The following is a 19,163-nucleotide window of genomic DNA, read 5'->3' on the forward strand; positions in this document are numbered from 1 at the left end:
TGTCACTTTGCCTACAAAGTTTGTGGTCCTCCGTTTCGGCAGTCACACATCCTCCCATCCATTCTCCTGAGTGTCTGAGGCCTCTAGTCCTGGTGTCATCCTCTAGCCACAAGGAGGGCGAGGTTCAGAGGGGAAGGTCAAATGGGGTCAGAGGGGAAGGTCATGCAGGTCTCCAAGGGTCCTTCTCCCACTGCTGCACAACCCTGGGTGACCCCACACAGACCATCTGCAAAGAGGGATGTGCCCACATCCAAGGTCAACCCAAGACTCAAATGAAGCGTATGACCCATGCAGGAGGACTGGGGGAGAGAACCACCCTGGCATCCCACCTACGGGGCACAGACATACACCTGATGGGCAGGGGTCTCTCCTGCCACCAGCCACCTTGTTTCCAAATCAGGCTTCTCCCCAGGTGCAGCCAAAGTTGGGGTACCCAGAAAGGACTCCCGCAAGAGGCATCAAGAACTAGCCTTGTCTTCCAGGATAAAAGGCAGAGAACATAAATCCTGAGGCAGGAGAGCAAAGGCTAAGAATCCAGAGGCTGCCAAAGCTGACCACCCAGGTTCAGGTGCAGCTCCAGCAGCTGTGTGACCTTGGGCTACTTACGCCATCTCTCTGAGCCTTGGTTTTCCTCATCTGTCAAGTGGGCTCACGCCTCCCATAGAGACATGCAGACAAAGGGGAAGAGCTAAGGACAGGTCTGGCCCTGGCTGCTGGATCATCTCCTTTCCCACAAAGGAGATTTCAACCTGGCCTCTCCCACCGTGGTAACTCCCACGCAGACCCAATGCAAATGACTGTTATCAAATATTTGTCACTTTCACCATAATTCTCCAAGTTAGAAATCACTCTATTCCATAAATGAAAGAATACCTCCTCTTAATTTTTATCATCCCAATGTATAACCAAGAGGTATAAGGTTGAAGCTAATTTACCGTGAGTTTTTACTGTGGCTTATAGGAAAAAGGGAGCTTCCCTGGTGGCTCAGATGGTAAAGAATCTGTCTATGATGCAGGAGACCTGGGTTTGATCCCTGGATTGGAAGATGCCCTGGAGAAGAGAAAGGCAACCCACTCCAATATTCTTGCTTGGAGAATTCCATGGACAGAGGGGCCTGGGGGGGCACAGTGCATGGGGTCACAAAGAGTCAGACACTCACTTTTTCATAGGAAAAAGCCCAGACAGAAAAGTGATTAAAGTAAAAATAGAAATTTGCAACAAGCCTCACCCGTGCCAACATCCTTATTACCTGAGTACGTAAGAATTAAAAGAAATGAAGCCACAGATGAAAGATAACATTCTCTTCAGACAGATGTTCTGGACACTCTTAAGTGGAAAGAGAGGCAGTCCTTCACTCGTAGCAGAAACCTCATCAAGGGCAGGGTCTATTTCTGGTCCTTGCCCTGCGGGGCAGCGGCAGTGACCCCACCATCCGAAAGCACACGGTGCAGGCAGCAGGGTGCCTGCCTGGCTTCCAGGAGCCTGCTGGGGACAGAATGGGACACAGATGGACAGGGAAGCAGGTGAGGCGGACGCTTTGATAGGAGCTTCTAAATTAGGAGTAAGCGTAATAAATTAGGAGGCTGGGAAGGAGGCAACTGCCAAGGGTGCCTGTCTGTACCTATACAGAGTACAAGGGGTCAGTATTGGAGGAGAGGGCCCAGGCGGGCCTCCACTCATCTGTTTTAAGTTTGCTACAGCAAAGGTGTGTTAATAATTGGAAACAGCCTAGAAATACGATGTGCTTTCAGAAGAACGGGGCAGACTCAAATAGAGATGCTGCGAGCTGCTTCCTATAACTCTGGAGGGAAGTCAATGCCAAACTGGGGGATTTTTCTGCAAAAATAGGTCTCCTCTGGGGAGAAACCAGAAGCTCCATGTAAGACCAGATGCTGCCCAAAGGAAGAAGCTTCTAGAGCCCGAGGGCAGCTCTCTCCAGGGGCTGAGAAAAGGCAGGATTTCCCAGGCCCCACCTGCTGTCCAGGCACTCAGGAAGCCCCCCTGCCACGTGTGTGGCAGGACATGGGTGTGCCCAGAGCAGTGAGCAGATCGCTGCAGGACCAGTCCACACTGGCCACAGAGGACGGAGCGCTAACAAGGGAGTGAAGAGAGGGCTGTGGTATGGGGTCTCCAGAGACTGCAGGCCCCTCTGGTCACCACAGCCCCAGCGAACACCCAAGCACAGCTGGGGAGAGTTTTATGCAAGAGGTGTGCACTGCTGCTACTGCTCTTCCTTAAAATAAACTGCAACTGTATTCAGTAGAAATCCCAAAGGCAGCAGGTTGCCTTAATGAAGCTCAAACGGCGGAGGGGTCTGGGGACCCAGTGCCCTGGGTTTATTAAGTCTTGAGATGCACGTCTGTGTGGGTACACAGGGATCAGCTCCTTCCGGGGTTGGGGGGGGTGGGGCAGGGTGGCAAGTTCAGCCTTTGACAGCAGCTGAGCAGCAAGGAGGGGCACCTAGGATTCTCCAAACACCTGACCCTGTGGGCTGGTGTTTCTGGGTAAAAGTGAAAGTGTTAGTTGCTCAGTCATATCTGACTTTTTGCAACCCCATGGACTGTAGCCTGCCAGGCTCTTCCGGGCATGGAATTCTCCAGGCAAGAATACTGCAGTGGGCTGTCATTTCCTTCTCCAGGGGATTTTCCCAATCCAAGGATTGAACCCAGGTCTCCTACACTGCAGGCAGATTCTTTATGATCTGAGCCACCAGGGAGGTTCTCTGGGTAAAAAGTGTTTCTTAAATGCAAAATGAAGTATTGATCATATCAATAAAACCATATAACTTATCGAATCAGAAAGCAAATTCTTGCCCCAAACCTGCTTCAGTTTAAGGTTCAGGAGACACAGGCTGCCTTGTAGTCACGTGTCCACTCCCCTCCCGCAGGCCACCTTTCCTCTTCTGCTAACACATGGCTGGACCTTTCCATCAGAACTAATGACTCCCTGAGTTAAACATTTTAACTCCTAGAATTCCTATTAAAAATCTGTATTCAGGAGAAATAAATCAAGAATTTGGGATTAACAGATATACATTACTATATATAAAATATATGAACAGCAAGGATCTACTGTATAGCCCAAAGGCAACTATAGTTAATATCTTGTAATATTGGAAAATGGAAAAGTATCTGAAATATATCTATCTATTTACAGGTGTAACTGAGTCACTTTGCTGTATACCTGAAACAAACACAACATTGTCAGTCAACTATACTTCAATATAAAAAAATCTGTATTCTACCTCATACTAGTTACGGAAGCATAGCAGATTAGAAACAAATGTAAAGAAAAAAGCTACACACTCGTCAAAAGGAAACAGGGATGGAGGTGTTCATGATGAGTCAGTTGTCCTGATTTGCCCAGGGCTCAGCGGTTCTCAGGACATGAGAGTTTCAGTGCTAAACCAGGACCGCCCTGGGCAAACTAGGACAAGACATTCACTCTAAATTTGAGGCAGAAAGAGACTTCTTAAAGAAGACACACAAGGCAAAGACGTAAAGAAAAAGCTTAATGAACTTGACTACATCAAAGCTGAAAACATGTAGATGAAATGTACGGCTTGGTGATGACAGAAGTATATTGTAGGTTTGAAAGTTGCTAAGAGAGCAGATTGTAAACATTCTCATTAAACACACACACACACTATCATAATGAACACTAACCAGACTCATTGTGGTGGTCATTTTGCGATATATACAAACAGTGAATCGTTATATCATCTACCTAAAATGTACATGTTATATGTCAATTATACCTTTAAAGAGCAAACTAAAAACTTCTACTCAACCAAAGATACAATAAACAGAATTAAAAGCCAAGCCACAGGGAGAGCAAAAATCTCTGCAAGCAAGCAGAGGATTAGAACCCAGAATACACACAGAGCTCTCGAGACACCAATTACAAAAAGAAAGTAACAACCCCACAGAAAAGAAGCAACTCACAAAAAGCGAATCCACATGGCCAATTAACGTAAGGAAAACCTTCTCCAGAAATCGAGAGAATACAAATGAAACCAAGAAAGTCCCCCTCTTCTGCTGTGGGACTGACAATATTTAAGAAACTGAACAAGAGAACTTTTCAGACACTGCACTTGGGAGTGATACAGCCGCTCTGGAAAAAAGTGTCGCTAAACCAAGAGAAATTTACAACAGGCTCTTTCTATGCCCCAGAAATTCCACACCTTAGAACAAGCCCTCAAGACAAAGTCGTGTATAAGTGCACGAAGGGGATGCACAGAGAGACACAGCCTGTAACAAGACGGACTGAGGACGCCCTCCACAGGCAGCAGCCACAGAAAGGTCGCAAATGGTGGAATATTCTAAATCAAATAGGAAGACTCTACGAACCCAGATAAACCTCCCAGACATGCTGCTGAATGAAAACAGTAAGTTTCAGAACAAGACGGCTGTATTCAGACACCATCTCTTTAAAACACTGCTGCTGCTGCTAAGTCGCTTCAGTCGTGTCCAACTCTGTGCGACCCCATAGACGACAGCCCACCAGGCTCCTCCGCTCATGGGATTTTCCAGGCAAGAGTACTGGAGTGGGTTGCCATTGCCTTCTCCGCTTTAAAACACTACAGGAAACCATTCTGTACAGCTTCTACCAAGACCCCCCCACACACATGAAGACAGTCTTATGGGAAAAGATTCACAGAAACAGTGGTTCTCTCCCAGGAAGGGGAGGAAGGAGTCACTTTCACTTCCCGCTTGGAGAAAATTTGCGATCCCATGGACTGTAACCCATCAGGCTCCTCTCTCCATGAATTCTCCAGGCAAGAATATTAGAGTGAGTTGCCATTTCCTCTTCCAGGGGATCTTCCCAATCCAGGGATCAAACTCCGGCCTCCTGCACTGCAGGCAGGTTCTTTACCACTGCACCAACTGGGAAGCCCATTCATGAAATACTAGAGTAATTATATATATTTTTTTTCTCCAAAGAAACCTGTTGCCTGCCTAGAACACCTCAGACGTTCACCTGACAAATATTTATCCGCTACAGACAGATCCATTCTAAAACCTGAGGATCACTCATTTCCCTTCAACCAAAAATGGAGCCATAGACCAATTAATCTGGTCAAGCTCATCCGCCGTCCTTAAGGGGGTGAGGCACCGCTTTGCCTGGATGCAGCATACGTGGCACCCCCACTGCTGCCTGGAGGTGGCAAACCCTGCCTTCACCTCCCAATGCACACCTGTCACAAGAGAGAAGACTGAGGCCAGCGGATGATCCAGATGCTGGGGGGAGGGGGGACGCTGATGGTCAGGTGCACACAGGTGTGGGCTTCCCATATTGCTGGGGGTGGGGCACTGGAAACAAGCTGGGGTTTGCAACACCCAGCACCAACTCCCCTCCTGCTGCCGTCCCGTTAGGGGAAACACTGACTGGAACCTGACCAGGCAAGAGCATAACCACTTGCATGAGGCATCCTAACAATAAGAGGTCCTGGTAAAGAACGTGGAGCCAACAAGCTACCATCAACCATAAGAATTTGAGAAAGCAGAGAGGATTTGCCAATCTGTATGTCCTACCAGACTCCCAGAATCCTCCTTGCTGGAATCCACCTTGGCTGAGCGATGTGTTCACCACCAGGAAGGACCCTGAGTCAGAGTGACTGGCCAGAGACAACCAGGAACTAACCCCATCACCTAAAACCTGAGACTGTGAACCACACGGCAGAGCCGTGCTCCTGGGCTCCCTTATCCTGCTGCTGTCCGTCCAGGCACCCCTTCCCAATAAAGTTTCTTGCTTTGTCAACACATACACCTCCTCCGAAAATTCATTTCCGAGTTTTAAATAAGAGCTCACTCTCGGGCCCTGGAAGGGGTGCCCCTTCCTGATTTTCTTGGAGCTGGGGGAAGAGGGGTCTCAGGTCTGGCTACTGAAGGGACGCAGGCTCCATCCTTGCCTGGGACTCGCCCGTGCAGCCCCCCACCCCCATTCCCAAGGGCAAGTGGTGTGACCCAGCCTGAGCCCCAGACAGGCAAGGGGACACTAGTTGAAGCTACGAGGTCACCCGCCTTTGAATCTCCAGCTTCCTGAATTGCTCGTCACTTGCTAGCAGGAAGGCCTCCGAAGTACAGGGGGTCATCCTGACAATTTCAGAAGAGTTGAGCAGCCCAGGCTCCTAACTCTGAGCCCTGGTCTAAGCCTGGGAGATAGGGCATTACATTTCCAACTGCCTCCTGCAGCCCCTATAGCCACAGCCTGTAATGAGCACCAGCTGGGACATGCCATGCTCTCATCAATCACTCCTTTCCCTTCAAAAATTAAAAAAAAAAAAAAAAAAAACTATTTGGTGCAGAAATATCCTAGTATGAGTCAGGGCTTCCAAATCAACTTTGAAGTCCAGAAGAATGAGCAGTTCATTTGTTCCTAAATTCACGCTGGCCACAGAAATAGTCCAAGAGCCCATCAGGGTTGGGAGTGAGGACCTGCCCCAAGCAAGCTCCAGGAAGCGGCTGCAGAGACGGAAAGGGCAGAGCTACAGGTGGCAGCCGGACAAATTCTCCCGGTTCCAGAGGTGAGAGGACCCCCCATCAGGGTCCAGCCATCAGAATGCCCAGAGTGGTGGGCACACAGCCTAGCTGTAACCTGGGTCCCTGGAACCTCGCTCTGAAACTTGGCAGTTGGACTAACAGAAAGGCAACAGTGAAACCCAAAGCCTCAGCCCCACACCAGGGACTCTCAGATGGGAGGCTGCAGGCTGCCTGCCCACCCCAGCTCCAGACTCAGACAGGCAGCGGCCTACTTGGCACTTTCTTGAAGATGTCAACAAGCCTGTCCGAGTGGACGTGGCCTCCTCTCCCCAACCCCTTCACCCCTTGACCAGTCTCCCCACTCCTCCACCAAGCCTACCACAGCTTCATAGATCCCCACCCACCAGGCTTAAGACACAAAACCTATGGCGATCCTGGATTTCAGACCCCAAGGCTTCAGCAGGTCCTATGGGCTCCAGCCTCTGTGCTGCCCACTTCCACCACCACTGTCCTCCCTTCAATTGCAGGTGGCCCCCTCCCCACCAGGAGCCTGGTGCCACAGGACACCACTGGCTGGTCATGCCATTTCTGAGGCTAAAGCGCACTGATGGCCTCAGATTGCACACGTGGAACCCCCACCACTCATCAACAGGTCCAGGGCCTAGCAGCCATCTGGCCAGGCACAGGTCCTCATCTCCCTTCGCCTGGGGTCTCCAGCCTCAGGAGCTTCTTCTGGCCCCCAACTCTACCAAGCCAACGCCATGCAGGGCCACTGCCTTTCCTTCTGCTGGAAATGCGCTCACCCCCTCTCCTCACTTGGCTCCTGCTTCTCCCCATTCAGGTCTGCGTCCAAACATCTCTCTTTAAGACCTTCCCTCATCACCCCCCACCCGCCGCCCCGGTCTTCTTCCAACATTTCTCTGCAGACAGATTGGGCACCCCTCACTAGAATCAAAGCTCCCTGAGGGCAGGAAGCTGAACCCCGGCTCTGCTGCATCCCCAGCATATAGGTCAGCGCCTGAGCCATTTTCAGCGATTAATATAAACATCTGCCAGCCCGTCTCTCACTTGGTTTTCTCCTTGGCGAAAGTGGGTTAGCAGCGGCTGAGCCCAGCATCCTTCAAGGCCCAGGCAGAAGCCATAGAACTATTTTAAAAATGCCCAACAACTGAAATTGAGCACGTGGGGCAGGAATTGCATCATGTCCACAGGCAGGTCATACATTTGTGACAGCTCTGAATACGCTGCCAAGCTGAAGGTCAGGATGTGAAAGGTCCGCTCTCAAAATCTGACCCCAAAATGCTTCGTTACAAACTCAGTGCCAAAGTATTGCAAGGGTGGAGGTGGGGGGGTGGTGGCGCTGCTTTCAGGGGAGGAAGCTGACACTGGTGCAGTGTGCCGACACTCCCCTTGTGCAGCCACAGGGTGAGGGCACTTTCGATCCCACTAGAGGGTGAGTGCGCCCCCGCTCCTTCACAGCCTTACCCTGGGGCTCTGCCCAAGGTCTCCCGTTAGCAGGTGCTTGCTACTCATGGTGGGTGGAGTCAACAGAAGGGCCGTCCACCCCCTAGATGGGGCTCAATTCACCACACGGAGGTGCCCCCAAGCTTCTTTGTGGGCCTCTCATCTTCAGCGCACCGCAGAAGGTCTGGCATGTAACAGGCTCTCAAATGACGCCTGCTGGTCCCAACACCCCCAGAATCTCATCCTTCCCAACCCAATAACTCCAGGTATCTCAGAGTTCCCCAACCTCCGCACGGTTGCCCTGGTCCTGAGCATTCTTTTTCTTTCTTTTCTGGGGAGGGGGTTGTTGGGGAGAGGGGAGCTTCCCGAACGTCATAGGATGCTTGGCAGCATCCCAGGCTTCTCTCCCACAAGATGTTTCAGGGGACACCTCCTTCCCCCTGCTCCCCCCCCCCCCCTCACCCCCCCCACTCCCCCCTTGAGAACCACTGGTGTTTCTAATCCAGAGTTCCCAGACCGGCCTGAAATCACCCTGGGGCACTGCTTAAAAATACAGATTACAGGAGATTCTAAGGGGCAGGCCTAGGGTTGGATTCCCCAGAGAATTCGAACACTGGACTAACTCTCTTTGGGCTGCCCCAGCGTTCAGCCTAGTCACCAACTATACCAACCTCCACGGGATTCAGGCAAAGCTCTTTGGCCCCCCTCAAGGGGAGATCTAATCCTCTGTCCACTCCCAGGTCCACTCCCCTTGCCCAGAGCGAGCCCGCACCTCTTCCAGCTTCCTTAGTTCCTCTCCGGAGATCCTGTCCCTTTAACGCGGCTGGACCGGCTCCAGGAGCAGGTGTCTATCCGCAGGGGCCCTGGCAGCGCCTGCCTGCACAGGTGGAGGGAGGCCCGCGATCCTCCCTGGGGGGACAATGGACACGTGTGGAACTCTCACCGGGTGGCAAGCGCTACTTACGTGATCCCAGCTACTGCCCCAAGACTTAAGTGTTGGATCGCACCCCATCTCACAGACGCGGAAACTGAGGCGCAGTGAAGTCCAGTGCCGTGAGCACCGGGTCACGCAGCCACCACAGAAGCGTTCTAATCCCGGGACGGCCGACCCCAGCAGCGCTCTGGACCACTGCGCCCACTGCCTGCCCTTGTTTGGGAACGCAGTCGCCCGCCTTGGCTGCTGGGACAGCCCGAGCCAGGAGGCGCCACCTCTGTGCTGGGGGCGCAGCGGATATCCGAGACACCCCGCAGCGGTCAAGGGCAGGACGCAGGCTCCCGGCCCGCTGGCCCCCAGCCCCGCGCCCGCCCCTCGCGCCGCGCGCTTACCTTGCGCCGGGCCTCGAGCGGTGGCGGCGGCGTCCTGGGCCCCGAAGGCGCGAAGCAGCGAGCGCACGGGCGCCGGCCAGCGGGCGCGCCCCCCGCCCCGGCCGCGCATCCCACCGGAGGGCAGCTCCGGGAGGCGTCCACCGGGCAGCCCAGCGCCGCGCAGAGCCCCGGGCTGCGGGAGGGCCGGGGGCGGGGCGGGGGCGGGGCGGAGCCTGGGCTGCGGGAGGGCCGGGGGCGGGGTCGGGGGCGGGGCCGATACGCGAGGCCAGCCCCTCCACCTCGCTGGGGCGCCGCCGTGACCTTGATCTACGGACCCCTCGTGCTCCGCAGCCCGGGGTGCTGGACCTCAGTGCCAGGACGCTCTGGACACGTTAAAAGGAGAGCCGGGCCGGAGGTGGACCGCCCGCTTAATTACCTTGTAAAGAGGTTGCCCAGTTGAGCTGCTGTGCGACGCTGGCCGAGTCACTTGACCTCTCTGAGCCCCAGTGTTCACGGGCTTGGGGAAGGTGAAAGATGAGTGAGCCTAGCTCTGCACCCGGGCCTGACCCTCCGGATGTGGGCGGCGCCTTGGCCGCCTTCGGTGTAACTGCTGTGAAATGCAGAATGAGCTTCCCATTAGAAAGGTAACAGCAACATATATTTCTTAATAAAAGAAAACATAACTATTTAGCTTGATGAGAACTGAGTGCCCAGGCCCCCCTCCCAAGGCCCTCTTAGCTGTCCTCCCATCACAACCCTTTCTCCACTCTCAAGCACCTGGGAGCCTTGAGTTCTGAGAAGCTAAGGAGGCCCTGCTCATTTTGTGGTGGAGGTTGCCTTTGAGGTAGGGTCTCTGGCCTGAAATGGGCTCAGGGACCATGTCAGCACCAAAGCCATCAGAATGACTCACTCAGTGTAAGAGGCATAGGTCCTGAGAGCCCCAGAGTTGATCACCTCCACCCCATCCCCATCACTGAGAGCTTTCCACATGCAGCTCTGCTCAGGGCCTCAGAGGTCCTCCTATTCAGGCCCAGCAGCAAACATGAGCAGGTCCATTTCACAGATGCAGAAGAGTGGGCAGCAAAAAGGAAAGCCTGGTCCACATCCACGGGGATGTTGAATGCAGTTGCAGGCACCCGGATGGAGCCAGCAGTCACACCCATCTTTATCCTCCCTGGGACACACACAACTGGGTGCTTCTAGCATCTCCCCTACTGGAAGACAACTCACTCTCATCTTCAGAACTTTGTGAGAATAATAACAGTTACCAGCTAACAGTATGTGGCACCATGATGTATAGTCATATATTCATTTGCTCTTTATGACAACCCCTTGAGCAGGTTGCAGTTACTATCTCCACTTCTGTTGTTGTCCAGTCACTAAGTTGTGTCCGACTCTTTGTGACCCCGTGGACTGCAGCATGACAGGCTTCCCTGTCCTTTACTATCTCCCAGAGTTTTCTTAAACTTATGTCCATTGAGTCAATGATGCCATCCAACCATCTCATCCTCTGTCATCTCCTTCTCCTGCCTTCAATCTTTCCCAGCATCTGGGTCTTTTCCAATCAGTTGGCTCTTCGAATCAGGTAGGCAAAATATTGGAGCTTCAGTTTCAGCATCAGTCCTTCCACTGAATAGTCAGGGTCGATTTTCATTAGGATCTACTGGTTTGATCTCCTTGCTGTCTATGGGACTCTCAAGAGTCCTCTCCAGCACCACAGTTTGGAAACATCAATCCCCCACTTAACAGATGAGAAAATACAAGTTCCAGGAGAGCTGAGACCTTGTCACATCTATCGCTTCATCTACTAGCTCTTGTAAGAGAGCACAATAATCACCCCCTATTTTTAGAGAGGGAAACTGAGTTTTGGAGAAATGAGGGAACTTTCCCTAGGAAGTGAGGACGAGAAAGCATCAGGATTCAACTCCCAGTTGACATCTCAGTGCCCTTGCTCTCCGCCATGCCCACTTTGGCATGCCCTGATGAACTGCTACTCATTCTATAAGACTCAGTCTAAGCACTGCCTCTGCTCTTCAGCCTCCCTGCTTCTCCTCCCTATGCACTTGGTTCTCCTGTGTCCATGCCCCCAGCATAGACTGCACCTTCTGTTGGGCACTTGGTGGCTCAATGGTAAAGAGTCTGCCTGCAGAGTGGGAGACCCAGGTTCAAGCCCTGTGTCAGAAAGATCCCCTGGAGAAGGAAATAGCAATCCATTTCAGTATTCTTGTACTCAACTGGTGGCTTAGAGGTTAAAGCGTCTGCCTCCAATGTGCGAGACCAGGGTTCGATCCCTGGGTCGGGAAGATCCCCTGGAGAAGGAAATGGCAACCCACTCCAGTATTCTTGCCTGGAGAATCCCATGGACTGAGGAGCCTGGTGGGCTGCAGTCCACGGGGTCACAAAGAGTCGGACACAACTGAGTGACTTTATTTACTTACTTACTTCAGTATTCTTGCCTGGAGAATCCCATGGATGGAGAATCCTAGCAGGCTACAGTCCACGGGGATCACAAAGAGTCGACATGACTGAGCGACTTCACTTTTACTTTCTGCTGGGCCTTGTGCCATCAGATACCCACATACCTGCCCCGTCCTCACTGGGTTGGTCTTCTAGGAGACAGGTGTTGATCCTAGTCACTGCCTTCCAAGGCCCACTCAGGGTCAGTGAGCATATCTTTTGCAGCCTCTGTCTTTCTCTGCTAATGAAAAGAAAAAAAAAAATCAATTTGCCTCTGGGAAGCTTCCTCCCCAAGGCTGGTGGAGCCAAGTTCCCTCCTTCTCGAATGCCAGGGGTGGGCTCATGACCCAGTCTGACCAATCAGCATAGTCTATCCATCTGACTTCAATGATCAGGAAAGTTTGTTTAGGGAGGCATACTCTTGAGACTTTCAGTGGGTGGGGAGAGAAACCCTTTTAATCCACTGGCCCTGATTCTGGGATCAGGGATTCTGAGAGCCATCACATGCTTCGAAATTGAAAAGACACAGAAGGGGGAGAATCCCAGAGGTACTGGGGCTGAGCATCTGGATCCAGCTATGCCTGAAGGTAGATCCATATAGGGTTAGAATTTACAATCACGCTCCCTGCGATCTCCTTTCCACCTCATCCTTCGTGGGAAAGAAGTCATTAGAAAGAGAGAATAAGTAGACAGATGTTTAATGTAATCACAAGTCAGAAGTGTCCTTTGGGAAATCCACAGAATGGGAGAAAAATATTTCCAAATTATACATCTGGTAAGGGGTTAATATTCAGAACACATGCAGAACTCCTAATATTCAAAACCAAAATCAAACAACCTAATTCAAAAATGGGCAAAGGATTTCACTAAATAAACATTTCTTCGAAGAAGATTTACAATGGCCAGTAAGCACATGAAAAGGCGTTCAGCATCATCAGGGAAATACAAATCAAATCTATAATGAGAAATTACTTCTCACCCATTGGGATGGCTACCATGAGATAAAAATAAATAGCAAGGGTTGGTGAGGATGTAGAGAAATTGCAGGCTTTGTGTATTGTTGATGGGAATTGACAGTGAAATAGTAAAGCTGTCATTAAAAAAAAAAATATTAAAGGTACTAGGACAAACCTCCCTCTCTCGATACCCTCTCTTTCCTCCCTCCCTGCCTCCCAGTCCTTCCAGCCCTCTCTCTGTCCTTCTGTCCCTCCCTCTCCCTCCCTCTCAGCTCCTGGGCTCCTCTGCCTGTCCACAGAACAGGCCTTCAACACCTTGCATCTCTCTGCAGGTGACATCACGCCAGATCACAGGACAGGACCGTGTGGTCTTACTCAACCTGCACAACAGGGAGTGAAGCTGACCAGCCTCACCTGAGGCGAGCACATGCCCCATACCAGCTGCTGTGGTCTGGGGATGGGTTTCTGGTCTTTCGGGGGCTGAGCAGTTTCCTTCAGGAGAGCATGTGACAGGGTGGTGGGGGAAAGTATGACGATCATTCACATTTATGGAACACTTCCTACTGCCAGCCGTGCTAAACGCTTTATCCCAGTTAATCTTTACAACAATCCAAAGAAGGGATTATGACTTATCCCCTCTTACAAATCAGGAAACGGAAGCTCATAGAGGTTACTGAGGCCCCACAGCTAATGCCTGGATGACCAGGCTCAAGCCTGGGAGCTGGGCTCCAAGACCCACGCTCCTGGCCGTGGACCACATTACTTGTACACAGTTCTGAGGCTGAATATAGGCTAGTCAGGCCCTGTGAGGAACCCAGAGTCCTAAGACTCCAGCAGCCCTCTCCCAGGCCCCTGAAGGCCCATTAAGGCCAGTCCTGTGTGCAGCATCTCCCGTCCACAAGGGCCCATAGGTGTACTGATTTAGACCAGAGCCCCAGTAGGCTGGCCGTAGGTGCCCCGCAACAGCCCCTTCCTGGTAAAGTGGACAGACACCCTATGACCTGCCACAGACAGTGGCAGCAGAAGGGCCCGGAATGCCTGTGAATGTGACTGGACCATGGAACAGAGGAGGGGCAGCAGGAGGCCCTGCTGACGGGGTGTGGGACAGGCCAGGGCCTCCAGCCACGGCAAACGGGCATCCACTTGGCCCAGCCGTCCAGCCCACACTGGAGCCCGCTCACTCAGTTCCAAGGGGCCGAAATCCAAGAGTATCAGGCTGGAGCAGAAAGGGGATGCATGAGCTCATGAGAGTCCAGGAGGAGGGTGCAAGGAAGCACAACTGGGTCCAAGAGTTCATATCGAGAGACCTTCGTTCTCCTCCGCATGAGCCCCACAGCTGGTCTTACACCCATGGCCAGGGACTGCCTCTGAACCAACTGTTGTCCCTGAGGGATGGAAGGTTTACTGATTGGCCAGGACTGGTGACCCAGGGGAAGGGATGAAGATGGGGTAGGATCTGCTCACCTGGCCCTCAGGATCTGAGATGGGGGAAAGGGAGGTGCTCCAACCACTTGGAGGAGGGGTGGGGCACAAGAGGACCCAAGGGCTGGCCCAGAACACTGCACTTTGGTCCAGTTCCTCTCACTTCTAAAGATCTGTGCTAGACCGTGCTGTTCCAAGCCACGTGTCAGAGATAAGTAGGGCAGTTTGGCTGTGACCAGAGCTGCTCCAGGATGTGTGACCTGGGCAGTTACCAAGGTGGCACTAGTGGTAAAAGACCCATTTGCCAGTGCAAGAGATGCAAGAGACACGAGTGCTATCCCTGGGGTTAGGAAGATCCTAGGAGGAGGGCATGGCAACCCACTCCAGCACTCTCGCCTGGAGAATCCCGTGGACAGAGGAGCCTGGCGGGCTACAGTCCGTGGGGTTGCAAAGAGGCGGACAGGACTGTGTGACTGCGCACATCCGCAGCACACTCGGATGGACCCGCCCATGGTTTACGGCTCTGCTGTCATGATTCTGCAGCTCTTAACAGAGTGTGCATCACGGGCACCACATTTCATTTGCAGATTGGGTAGCAGGTCAAGGCACTGAGCAGCCTCCCCTCAATACATGCACACGCAATCCCAAAGCAGTGCTTGTCCAAGTTCATTCTCTCTGTGTGTGCCAGCCATTCCTCCACGTCCTCATGTCCCCAAGGAGCCAGTCATGACGATGATACACATTCTCCCTGAGATCTGGGAAGGGGCCATGAGACCATCTATAGGGCTGTAAAACCCAACGACTCTGCCACTTATGGACAAGTCAGGCTGGGGTCGTGGGATCATAGGGTGTGAGTGTGAGTGTGTGTGTGTGTGTGTGTGTGTGTGTGTGTTCTCCTGGCAACTGAGAATCTGATTTCCCTCCAGACAGATTCTTAATGTCTAAACCAAGAACTTCCAGATGTCCAAGCTGGATTTAGAAAAGGCAGAGGAACCACAGATCAAATTGCCAACATCTGCTGGATCATAGAAAAAGCAAGAGAGTTCCAGGAAAACATCCACTTGTGCTTTATTAACTATGCCAAAGCCTTTGGCTGTGTGGATCACAACAAACTGTGGAAAATTCTTAAAGAGGTGGGACTACCAGACCACCTCACCTGCCTCCTGAGAAACCTGTATGCAGGTCAAGAAGCAACAGTTAGAACCGGACATGGAACAGTGGACTGGTTCCAGATTAGGAAAGGAGTGCGTCAAGGCTGTATATTGTCACACTGCTTATTTAACTTATATGCAGAGTATATCATTCGAAATGCTGGACTGGGTGAAGCACAAACTGGAATCAAGATTTCCAGGAGAAATATCAGTAACCTCATATACGCAGATGACACCACCCTTATGGTAGAAAGCTAAGAGTAACTAAAGAGCCTCTTGATGAAAGTAAAAGGGGAGAATGAAAAAATTGGCTTAAAACTCAACATTCAAAAACCAAAGATCATGACATCCAGTCCCATCGCTTCATGGCAAATAGAGGGGAAACAATGGAAATAGTGACAGACTTTATTTTCTTGGGCTCCAAAATCACTGCAGGTGGTGACTGCAGCCATGAAATTAGAAGATTCTTGCTCCTTGGAAGAAAAGCTATGACAAACCTAGACAGCATACTGAAAAGCAGAGACATAACTTTGCCAACAAAGGTCCATCTAGTCAAAACTCATTTTTCCAGTAGTTACGTATGGATGTGATAACTGGACCATAAAAAAAGCTGGGCACCAAAGAACTGATACTTTTGAACTGTAGTGTTGGAGAAGACTCTTGAGAGTCTCTTGCACTTCAAGGAGATCAAACCAGTCAATCCTAAAGGAAATCAATCTTGAATATTCATTGGAAGGACCGATACAAAGCTCCAAATCTTTGGCCACCTGATGCAAAGAGCTGACTCATTGGAAAAGACCCTGATGCTGGGAAAGATTGAAGGCAGGAGGAGAAGCAGGTGACAGAGGATAAGATGGTTGGATGGCATCACCAACTCTATGGACATTAGTTTGAGCAAGCTCAGGGAGTTGGTGATGGACAGGAAAGCCCAGCCTGCTGCAGTCCATGGGGTCGCAAAGAGTCAGACATGACTGAGCAACTGAAATGAACTGAAACCCACATTGGAAGAACATCAAGGTGTGCCCTGCAGTGGTCTAGAACCTAAAGACACACACACCCCGATCCCAGAACCCCAGCCTGACTAGTCCATAAGTTGCAGGGTGGTTGGGTTTTACACCCATGTAGATGGTCTCATAGCCCCTTTCTTGGTCTCTAGGAGAGCATATGTCATTGTCGTGTCTGACTCCTTGGGGACATGAGGATGTGGAAGAACTTCTGGCACACACAGAGACAAAACCTTTTGTTATAAAAATCCATGAGACTTTGGCAGCATCTCCACACAGAAAATTTTCCTCCAAATCTTCCCCCAACACTGATTCTCCGGGGACAACTTGTCAGCCTCCTTCAGTCTCCAGGCTGGACCAGGGGCCCCAGGAGGGCGAGGGGCTTGGTGCTCTGATCTAGCCAGAGTGGATATTTCCGAAAGCCAGCTCTCCCTCCCTCATCCCAGTTCCTGGCCCTGGTCTCCTTCCACTGCTGGAGTTGGCAGGTGTTTCTACAGAGACTGTCAGCTCTGTTCCGGAAATCCCAGTTCACATGAGATCATCCCCTCCTGTGCATGCTGGCCTGGATTCATCGTTAATATCACTGCCTTCACTGCCCACAGTACCCTCATCTGTGTGACCCATTCTCTCTGGCGTGAATGTTGCTTCTATGTGTTAACTTGCCTGGGCTGAGGGAGGCCCAGCTCAGATGCTGGTAGCAGGATCTTTTTGGTGTGTCTCAGAGGGGCTTTCAGGAGATGTATTTGCATTAGAGGCTGAGCAAGCAGGTGCTCTCCCCAGTGTGGGTGAGGATCACACAGCCTCCTGATGCCTGAATAGAACATGGAAACGAAGGAAGGAATGCCCTCTCTCTGAGCTGCACATCTGGCTCCTGCCCATGGGCATTGGCCCTCCTGGTTCTTGGCTTTTGGACTGGCACTGTGTGCCCTCCTCTCTCAAGCCTTTGCATTGAATTAAGCCCCGGCCTTGTGTTCCCCAGGTTTCAGTATGGAATTAGTGGACCATGGGCCTCTTTGGCCTCATAATTACATGAACCAATTCCTACAATGACTCTCCTCTTCTGTGTCTCTCTCTAGCCTCCTGGGTCTGCAGGATCCTGACTAACACACATGCTGCTGCTGAGCAGAAAGTTCAGGATGAGTATTCTGCATCAGTTCTGGGGTTTCTGGAATCTGTTCTCTGACCTGATTAGATGAAAAGATGCTAAGATTCAATTTCCAGTAGTCGAATCAGCACTGGCCATCCTGTTGATGTTTTGCTATTGTTGCTGTTGAGTTGCTAAGTTGTGTCCGACTCTTTGTGACCCCATGGACTGTAGCAGCCCAGGCCTCCCTGTCCCTCACTATCTCCTTGAGTTTGCCCAAGTTCATGTCCATTGACTCGGTGATACCATCCAAGCATCTCATCCTCTGTCACCCCCTTCTTCTGCCTTCAATCTTTCACAGCATTAGGGTCTTTTCCAATAAGTTGGCTCTTTGCATCAGGTGGCCAAAGTATTGCAGCTTCAGCATCAGTCCCCTAATGAATATTGGGGTTGATTTTCTTTAGGATTGACTGGTTTGATCTCACGTCTAAGAGACTCTCAAGAGTATTCTTCAACACCACCGTTCAAAAGCATCAGTTCTTCTGTGCTCAGCCTTCTTTATGGTCCAGCTCTCACATCCGTACATGACTACTGGAAAAACTGTAACTTTGACTATATGGACCTTTGTGGACAAAGTGATGTCCGTTTTTTTTTTGTTTTTTTTTTTTTTTAAGATGTTCACTTTTTAATACGTAGTCTAGGTCATCCTTATGTGGGGATGCTGTGAATCATGAAATGGTGCCCTCTAGTGGCCATTGGAAGAATTGCACAACAATGTCACAAGTTTTCCCAAAGGAACTTGTGACCAGTGGATCCTGGGACATCTTGTTGTTGTTTAGTCACTCTGTCGCATCCGACTCTTTGCAACCCCATGGACTGCAGCATGCCAGGCTTCCCTGTCCTTCACCATCTCCTGGAGCTTGCTCAGACTCATGCCTGTTGAGCCGGTGATGCCATCCAACCATCTCATCCTGCTGCCCCCTTCTCCTCCTACCTTCAGTCTTCCCCAGCATCAGGGTCTTTTTTAATGATTCGGCTCTTAGCATCAGGTGGCCAAAGTATTGGAGCTTCAGCTTCAGCATCAGTCCTTCCAATGAATATTCAAGATTGATTTCCTTTAGGACTGACTGGTTTGATCTCCTTGAAGTGCAAGAGACTCTCAAGAGTCTTCTCCAACACCACAGTTAAGAAGCATCAATTCTTTGGCACTGAGCCTTCTTTATGGTCCAACTGTCTCATCCACACATGACCACTGGAAAACCATAGCTTTGACTAGATGGATCTTTGTCAGCAAATAATGTTTCTGCTTTTTAATACGCTGTCTAGGCTTGTCGTAGATTTTCTTCCAAGGGGGACAATTTAGGAGTACAATAAATATATATATATTTTAAACTACTTTATCTTATAAGTTTTATTTTAATTTATTTAATTTATTTTAATTTAATATATTAATTCAAAACCTAGCCATGTTTGTTTTAATACAAGGACATGTTTGCTTTGTTCTGTTTAAATAAAGGTCTCCATGTGGTCCCTGAGGGCCCCTTTGAGTGCACATCTGGCCATCTTACCAGGAGGGTCTTAGAGATGAATTCCTGGCCGTTCTCTGGTCTCTAGGCAGAGAAGGCTTCGTCATGCAGGGCTGCCAGATGAAATACTCCATTAGGTTTGAACTTCAGGTAAACAAGGAATGACTTTTCAGTAGAAGTATGTCCCCAACATTGCCTGGGAGAAGACTGGAAATAAGCCTGTCAGGTCCTGTATGACCCCCATCTGCTCCGACTTGGAGACTAGCTGGTCCGATGGGCCCTGACCCCTGTAAGAACGCACTTTGCTCACAG

The 19,163-nt window shown here is 50.9% G+C and overlaps 1 protein-coding gene across 1 annotated transcript in view; it reads right to left on the bottom strand.

Moving 5' to 3' along the window:
• Nucleotides 1-9,446, bottom strand: part of PHACTR3 (phosphatase and actin regulator 3) — a 205,446-nt gene extending 196,000 nt beyond the window's left edge. The window contains exon 1 of the mRNA XM_060396950.1: nt 9,273-9,446. Within this exon, the coding sequence (XP_060252933.1) occupies nt 9,273-9,381 (109 nt within the window). The 5' untranslated portion in view covers nt 9,382-9,446. The remainder of the gene's footprint in view (nt 1-9,272) is intronic.
• Nucleotides 9,447-19,163: the final 9,717 nt, after the last annotated feature.

Source organism: Ovis aries, chromosome 13, assembly GCF_016772045.2.
Source record: "Ovis aries strain OAR_USU_Benz2616 breed Rambouillet chromosome 13, ARS-UI_Ramb_v3.0, whole genome shotgun sequence".
NCBI lineage: Eukaryota > Metazoa > Chordata > Mammalia > Artiodactyla > Bovidae > Ovis > Ovis aries.